General features: G+C 34.1%; 1 protein-coding gene across 1 annotated transcript; it reads right to left on the bottom strand.

The window, feature by feature from the left end:
* Window positions 1-1,632: 1,632 nt before the first annotated feature.
* On the bottom strand, window positions 1,633-2,979 carry LOC105763503 (uncharacterized protein At5g65660). Its single transcript, XM_012581741.2, has 2 exons — window positions 2,567-2,979; window positions 1,633-2,474 (listed from the first exon to the last, which is right to left on the bottom strand). Exons 1-2 carry the CDS (start codon window positions 2,792-2,794, stop codon window positions 2,298-2,300), a joined length of 405 nt encoding a protein of 134 aa, XP_012437195.1. The 5' UTR covers window positions 2,795-2,979; the 3' UTR covers window positions 1,633-2,297.
* Between the last annotated feature and the right edge of the window lie 6,056 nt (window positions 2,980-9,035).

Here is a 9,035-nt window from a genome sequence, read left to right as displayed (position 1 = left end):
TTTAATGGACTTATTTATGTAAATGAACTTTTAATTTCTGTTTTTATATTGGTTTTATTTATTTACACGGGACCGGGCAAATTGGGCTATTACACGAAGGCTTGAACTTGGGACCTCCCAAACACTCCCAGAACACATAACCACTAAAACTGACAGATATTTGTGTCATATTTTCACAATAACGAAATTAGAAATTTTGGGGCGTTACAAGAGTTTTCTAACTATAATTACTAACTTGGGACAAATTGTCAAATTCAAATATTAAAAGTGTATTCAAGCCAAAGAAAAATTAAATTGTTCAAAAAAGTATAGGGACTAGTTATAGAATTTGACCTAAAATAATTATATAATATGTTAATTCAACTATTTGCTATACCGTAATGGCATTTAATAATACAATGACCAAAATGTAACAGATCAATAACGTTAGAGACCATATTTTAACTTTTGAAGTTTAGTAATCAAAACATAATTTAAATTATATATAACCTTAAATTTAAATTATTCAAAATTTCAACCCATAATGAGAATATATAATTCAATTATTTTGAAAATTGAATTTTAAGTTAAAGTGTGCACCGTTATAATTTCACAAAGTTATAAATTTCTTACGTGTCCTTTAAGTTAAATATCTAAAATATTTTGTAAACATCCAATTGGTTACTAAAGCTAATTGAGTATTAAATTAGAATAAATTAAATTACAGATGAAATGATAAAAAGTATTTATATTAATCTGCCCTTATTTATCACCTTAAATAAAAAAAATATATATAAAATGAGTGTAGGTGTGAATATACTTTTAGAGGATAACGTGAAAACTGGATTTGGCTCAACATTCCATGCTTCATATTTAAATTAGTTAGTTTGTTGGGTGGTTTTTGTGGAACACCTGGCGTAGTGGCATGTCATGTCATGTCCAGCGTATTTCGTAAGCCACGTGAGAAGAACATAAACATGAAGTTTGTTTGCAACGTTTTAATGCAGTCTGTTCGGTTACTGAATAACCAATTGCTTGCAATGATAGAAATCTCTTCGCACTTTGATATCACTTCCTGTTTCTCCACCTATTCTTTAATCTTCTTTTGAGGGGGAGGGGGGCATTTGAAATTCCAGTTTCATGGTTTTTAAATTTTATACGTGTAAATTTTTAATGCATTTATATGGTAACATAATTATTTTAGGATGGGTTTAGATGGGCAATTGAGTGTGGTGCGTTTAGCTTACTTTTTGTCTCACGTTACAGTATCTAATCTCACCGCCACTGTTGTTTTTACACTAATCTCAGATAAACGCACCGCCTATCAAACTCACCATTAGTCTTCAATTTTTAAAATGTAATCAAATGGCTTACTTTTTTTACATTAAAACTGATTCAGACGGTTAAAAATTTTAAAGATATTAATATGATAGTTCAAGTGCAATTTACGTATGCTTTACTATTAACATGGATAAATTTTTATAATTTTTTTAAAAATTTGTTGATATTTTTTATTTTTTATGAATTATACGTTGACTGTTATACTAATAAATTAAAATTTAAATAGTTCAGTTTTTTGGTCTAAAAACAAGCAGATTGAAAACAGAAACTGAAATAATACCAGACAAAGTACCAACCTACCAAAACGGAAAATGAGATAATACCATAACAAGTACCATTAACATGGAAAATGTGCTTTTGCTTGACTTGAAACTTGTCCTTACAAAAGCATATTGATAGAAAAGCCCTACAGGTTTGCCTAATTTTACGCACTGGTCCTTTACAGATAAGGGCTAACTTGTTTCCACTTCCCTATCCCCAAATAGACCAGAGTGTAGTAAAAAAATTAAGGCACCTCAAATAGAAAAATAGTTTTCAATCCTTCATGTACTGAAAAATGAACACTAAAGATACCTAGACCTCTTTCTAGGAAAGAAAATACATAGTTTGCTTAGCCAAGAAAATTGGACTTAAAAACTTCAACCAAGTTTGCTGTTACAAAACAAACTGCAAATTTAAGAATGAAGGAAAGATTACATGACATTGGGGAATAAGCTAGGGTGTGTGATATAAATGAATGACGTACATAATCTATAAACTTAAACAGTGAGATCTGGATCTATGCTTTTATGGATACCGATTTCATTAAGCCATCTCATTTTCCAACTGACAAAAACAATTGGAATCTTCTTCCTTGGGGGAATGATGGCATGAAATTGTACACACAAACTCACCTCTTCCTTTTTCTTTTACTGGTAAAAACTCATGGGGAAAAGGGAAAATTAATCTAATTTCTCCAAATTATGTACAACAAATCGTCAAATAGCCAATCCAAAAGGTACTGGGCAACGCGCTGGCTTGGGTGGCTTTTCCATTTTCACTTCAACCTTGTCTTGCCGTGGAGGCTGACACGGACATGGTAATGCTATGAATTTTGGGATCTCATCTCCCGGCATTAATACAGGTAGGCTTTGGCTTTGGTTTTTCTTTAAATCCTGAAATACAATAAGAAAGAAAAAAAAAACATGAGCTAAGGTTGAATTCTCATATCATTATTTTTTTTCTGAAACGGTGGGAGAGAAATTACCAAGAAATCAGGCATGGGTTTGGAGGGAGAAGCTTCGATATCGGGATGGGGATCGGTGTGGCCGGCGGAAGATCGGCGGAGTGATCTGAGCTTGTCCCAGTGGTAGCAGCAGGAGAAGATACCACTCAAGCTGAAAATGATGATTAAGAGGAGGGCAGTGCCAAGAGGGAAGCCGAGGGACGGTCGAGATGCATCCACATGGGGTGGCGAAACAACCTGATTCTCCATCACATACACTACTACTACTCTTCCTCGACGATGAACCGCTACTTCTTTCTGATGCTGTTGCTCCTTCTCTCATATGTATGAAGAAAAAGAGATGATGTTAATGAAGGATGGTTATTTTAGTGAAGTGTCGGCTCAAATGGCAAATATGAGGAGAGGAATGAGATTGGGGGGCGAGGGGGAGAGGGGATTTTATAAAATGAAAGGGGAGGTGTGTATGTGACCCAATAATACCATGTGGAGAGGTGCACCGGCAATTGTCCTGAGTGTTCGGGTCCCAGTACGGAATTTGGTAGGTCCGGCTGTTGGGAGCAAGCCAGGCCATGACCATAACACAATAGCTTAAAAGCTCAACAAGTGAATTTTATAATTTTATATATTTAGATAACTATTGTAATGGGAAATTTAGAACAATAGAAAAAGGAATTGGCTCCATTAGCTGGCAACTTGAGTCTGCTCTGGTCTGGTTTGGTCTCCCCCTTTGTACACTTCTTTTTTGATGTTCTTGCAAGGACAATTACTTGCAAGTTTTGGCCCCTTCAAAACAACTGCTTATTCAAGTTATCAACTTCTATGGACGGCAGCCACCTACTTGTGTTGCACGGAATGGTTCAAACTGTTTGTACTTCAAAATTCAACCTTTGCAACTACCGTTATGTCTTAACTTACAGTTAATTTGATAATGGCTTATACCTAAGAAAATAGTAGAACTTGCTTACACAAAGAATTGTACTTTATTGATATTAAAATTAACCTTTTAAAATCAAAGATCAGACTTTTTTTAGTCAAATGAAAATGGGGTCTAAGGGTCCTACAATGCCAAAACACAAGTGGGTGTTTCATTATTTTGCCTTTCGAACTTAATAAAGGGACAAAAGAAATATTAAAAAAAAAAACCCATTTTTTCTCCTGGTTTTACAGTAGAAAGTGAAACGTCAAGAAATTGCTGGATGTTTTTGCAATACAAGAAAGTTTGAAGAAAAGAAAGATTTTTATAGAAAAAGTAAGAGTAATATCCAACCAATTGTTAAAGAGATTTTTTTTTTTCATATGAATTATGATTGATAGCAACATCATGGTGGCTATGAAATCTTTATATAGAAGAAATGTCGTGTGGAATCCAAATTTGAAAATGCTTAAGAAAGATTTTTCAGCTGTCATTTGACTTAAGCCTTCCCTTTTCCACCCACCAAAATATACAGAAAACCAAAACTCTTTTCCCTTCGTTTTTCTTCATAAATGGGGGACCCTTTTTTTAGGTTTCTTTAATAGTTCGAAAACTGACTTGTTCGCATCATTCATAAATAGTTAAACCGAAATCGGGTTTCACGGAAGATCAAACTTTTGGAATGTTTGCATCATTCCACACATTTTCATATGAACGTGACAAAATTATTAGAGATTTTAGTTGCAATTTGGGGTTTCATTCCATTTTATTTTTATTTTTCTTTTTATTCCTGTGAACGGATTATTAGGCTTGGAAACAGATAATTTGTAGCTGGAAAAATTCACTACCTATAAGCAGGTCCTTTTCATTCCTTTCTGGTTTCCATTTAACCATTATCTGCCATGCACGGGGCTTTGTTTTTCAGCCTGGATGGCAACTACTCGAAACCTGCTCAATATGCAACTTCTTGGTGCCCTCTTATTCATCTTATCTTTAACATTTCAGATTTTAGGGGAAAAAGTTGAATCTGGGGACACAAGGGAAGGGCAAAACGGTGAAACAAGAAGAGTTCAACGAGGTGATAAATTTTGGAACACTGATATTAGATGGGAAAAAGTTGATATCCTACGTAGGAAATGTTGATATCCGTCTCTACCTATTGTGGCAATGGGACCATTAGCTTTTGTCAGTTTGCTACACTTCAGAAAAATTTACACTCAAACTCTCATAAATCTGAACTTTTCAATTCCGTGTTTTCAACTTTTCGTCAATCAATGAGTATCATGTATATCTTTTCTATTTACCAAACCAAGCTGTTGAGTTTGCTGATATCCATTCTCCTATCACTTCCTCTCACCTGAAACCTTATCTATGATCTGTTGGCAAATATTATTTTACCCAAATTACCTAAAAAAGTAATTATTTATATAAATGACATTATTCAAAAAATCACCTAAGTGATCTGAAATGAATGGTAAAAATGAGTAGGAGGACTAAATGGTCGGTATTAGTATTTTTTTCTGACACAATCATTGCCTGATGATTATGTCAGGTGTTAAAAAAAATAGTTTTTTGGGTGCTGGAGACTAGATGGCCAACACTCTTATATTTTTCATCGCGTATCATACTGGTATATGTTTATACTAGTATTTGAAAAAAAAATCAGTGTGCCAGCACCCCTTTATCAGATTAAAAAATATATATTTAAAAAAAATTGGGTGTCGGGATACTTATGGCCGACACCCTTGTACTAATTTAAAAAAAAATATATTTTTTAGGGTGCTGGGACACTGATGGTCGACACCCCAGTACCAAATTCAAAAAAAAAAAATTTGGATGTTGGGACAATGATGGCTGGCACCCTTTAATATAATAGAGGTGTTTTGTCTTCCATTTGAGCTTTTTGTTTGCTTTATTAGTTGGAAATTGAGATTAAGAATATTATTGTTTTGTTTGTTGAGGAGGAAGCAAAAATTGTTGAAGATGAGTTCCCAAATTCTATTTGTTTATGTTTATTTCGATGGAAAAATGATAAATATAACTGAAGAATGTTGTGTCTTTCAAAGTCGGCAAAAAACCGAAATGAGATTCAACAAGTGTGTTTTGCTGGCCGATTTGAAATAGAAGATTAGTACAAAGATAGCTACTCATTGTGGGAAGCAAATGTTGAGACTATTTTACAAATTTTCGGTTTCAACAGATTCGCTCAAGTTCTCAGAAATGGAGCTTGAAGATGATGATGATCTAGGGACAATTATAGCAATTTATTACCCTCTGAGATGGATAATCCTAGCTCGGTTGAGTTGTTCACGGAGATAGTTGAACCGAAATCTATTCAAGTTGTAATTCCAATAAGTCAGCGTTCTGGAATTGATTTTGATCTTAATTTCTGTTGAGAAGACCAGTCATGTTGTAGAGGGTCACTGCAAACTCCCAAAAATCCAAACTACGGTGGATGTTTGTATAACATCTCAATCCCGTGTCTTCATCTAAAGATTCATTCAGAGGTGTTGGCCAACAAAGAAGATGATAATAAAGGGTGTGAAAATGAAGAGTAGTCCCACCATGATAATAAATATTTCAATGACCCCAATTTGGATGACATCCCTGAAGACATAGACGATGAAGGCGCGGTGGAAGGTGAAGATGTACACCCCCATGCAGTCGGGAACACGGGATCCGGTATAGTTATTCGTAATAATTCAGGGGCCTTCATAACTGATGTAGATCTTGATGCGGTGCTTGCACGTGAGTTCACCGAATATCCAAATATATTGCCAACTCACCTAATGGATAAAGAATCAGACATTGAAGAGTTGTTTGTAGGACAATAATTCGATAACAAGAAAGACTGCTTACATGCAATAAAGCAGTACATCTTGAACCTGTTTGTCGACTACAAAGTCACAAAGTCAACGTAGTCTTTATATGTCGGAGAATATGGAAAGCCTCAAGTGGCTGTAACTGGCGTGTTCGAGTTGCGTTAATGTAGCAGACTCAGATGTGGACAATCAAGAAAATAGAAGGTCCTCACACATGCACGGTCATTCGTATGTCGCAAGACCATAAAAAATTGGATGCAAAAATCATATGCAACGCATCATTTTATTGGTGAAAGACATGCCCACCATCATTGTATCAACCCTTATTGTGGACATGCACGCTCGATTCAAATACAAGGTTTTCTTCAAGAAGGCATGGTAGGCGAAGCAAATGGCAATGCAGCAGTTGTATGGTGATTGGGATGCGTCATACAATGAACTTCAAGGGTGAGTAGTCGCGATGCAGAAGTATTTACCGGGAACGGTGACTGATTTAAAAACACTGTTGCATAGAAACTTGGATGACAAGATTGAACTGAGGAAACGAGTTTTCCACTGATTGTTTTTGACGTTCGAGCTGTGCGTTAGGACCTTCCATCACTGCAAGCTGTTGGTGCAGGTGGACGGAACCTGGTTTTACGGAAAATACACGCAAATAATCCTGATTGTGACGGTAACCAGAATGTACTTCTCATCGCTTTTGCCATTGTGGAGGGTAAGAACTTCGAGTTGTGGGAATTTTTCTTGACAAATTTGCAGGGGCACGTTGTCAAGGAAGACAACATTTGCCTCATATCAGATAAATCAAAGAGACTACTTGCTGCGATAAGGCGTTTGAGAGTTCTGTGGAGGTTCGTTTATTGCATCCGACACATTGCAAAAAACTTCCACAAAGATTATAAGAATAAAGAATGGCATATAGAAATCGTGAACATAGTCAACAAATAATGTTCCAAAATTATTTTGTTCATATTTTAGTTTTAGAATCTGTTTGTATTTTTTTTCAAGATCTATCAATTTGTATTTTAATTTTTTTTTCAAAATTTATAACTTTGTAATTATTTAAAATATTGGTTTGAAATTGCATACATAAGGTATGAGTTAGAACCGTGAAAATTCAGACAAAATTTTGCGAGGCTTGAAGCTCAAATGACATTGTTACCCCAAAATTACCGTCTCCAACAATGGTTGGGTAGAATGGAGAACTGACAGTGGAGTTAATGTCATGATGATAGGTTTTGATATGGTCAGATGACGACCAACCTTGTAGAGGTGATTAACTCGGTCTTGAGGTGTACACGTCATCTGCCAATTTTTGCTATTTTCTTAACAACATTGTATAGGCTGGCCTCATTGATTCCAAGGATAGGGTTGAGACAAGTAAAGTAACTAGAAGCCAGGCACATGTTCGTTGAGGTCGTCCGAAAGGTCATGGCAGTAAACACTCGGTGGGTGCAGACAATGAACATAGAACTGTATTCGTGCAACTTGGAGACTTTTCGAGTTCAAGAGCACATCGGTTGTCGGTCGTCGCTCGAGTCTTCCGCCTAGGTCGTACGCATTGATTTGCGAAACATGCATTGAGAGTGTGGGAAGTTCCAGAGTTTTCAATATCTGTGTGCGCATGTTCATGCAGTGTGTGCACATGTAAACCTAAACATCGAACAATTCATATACGATGTCTACACGCTGCAACACACATTGCGTTTCTAGGGAAATGAATTTCCCATACTATCGGATGTCTCGGTCCGGGAAGTTCCACCACCTGCTTTCGAGATGCTACTAGATTGTAGTCGCCGTAAACATCCTAAAGGTTGACCACATTCGACGAGGATTCGAAATGACATGGATGTCAGGGAAACAAGTGAACCCAAACAGAGCATGGTGTGCTGAACATCTGGCCACAACTGATCAACTTGCCCACATTGTGTCTATATTGCCAATTAATCTTCTTATAATGCTGGGTTGGAAGATGACGAGTGATTTTTTTATTTTTATTTTTCCATGATTCTTATAAAAATGTGTCATTAAAAAAGTTGTAAAATTATATAAATTATGTTGCCCACATTCTTATTTTTTATTTTTCCATGATTCTTAATTTAAACAATTGAATTTAATTAAAAAATAAATTCAAAGGAATAAATTTAAAATAAAGTCAAGCAATGGGTCATGGGTTTAGTGGCATTATATGATGCCGCTAAATGTGCTTATTTTGGTCATTGAGTTAATGTGCTACCTGTGGTGTTTAAAAATAGAATTTAATTTTAAAAAAGAAATAATTAAATGATTAAAGGATATATCAATTTAAAGTAATAAATTTAAAATTTTTAAAAATAAAATTTAATTAAAAAGAAATAATTAAAGGATAAATTAATTTAAAGGAATAAATTTAAATTTTAAAACAATTGAATTTAATTAAAATAAATAATTAAAGGATAAATTAATTTAAAGGAATAAATTTAAGTTTTTAAAAATGGAATTTAATTAAAAAGAAATAATTAAAGGATAAATCAATTTAAAGGAATAAATTTAAATTAAAAATTGAATTTAATTGAAAAAATAAAAAATTAAGGATAAATTAATTTAAAGGATTAAATTTAAATTTAAAAATATAATTTAATTAAAAAGAAATAATTAAAGGATAAATTAATTTTAAGGAATAAATTTAAATTTTAAAAATTGAATTTAATTAAAAAATAAATAATTTAAGGATAAATTAATTTAAAGGAATAAATTTAAATTTTAAAAAAAATAG

The sequence above is a fragment of the Gossypium raimondii genome, chromosome 12 (assembly GCF_025698545.1).
Source record: "Gossypium raimondii isolate GPD5lz chromosome 12, ASM2569854v1, whole genome shotgun sequence".
NCBI classification, from domain to species: domain Eukaryota; kingdom Viridiplantae; phylum Streptophyta; class Magnoliopsida; order Malvales; family Malvaceae; genus Gossypium; species Gossypium raimondii.
Note: the sequence above shows the minus strand (reverse complement) of the source record. Positions and strands in the feature narration are given on the sequence as shown.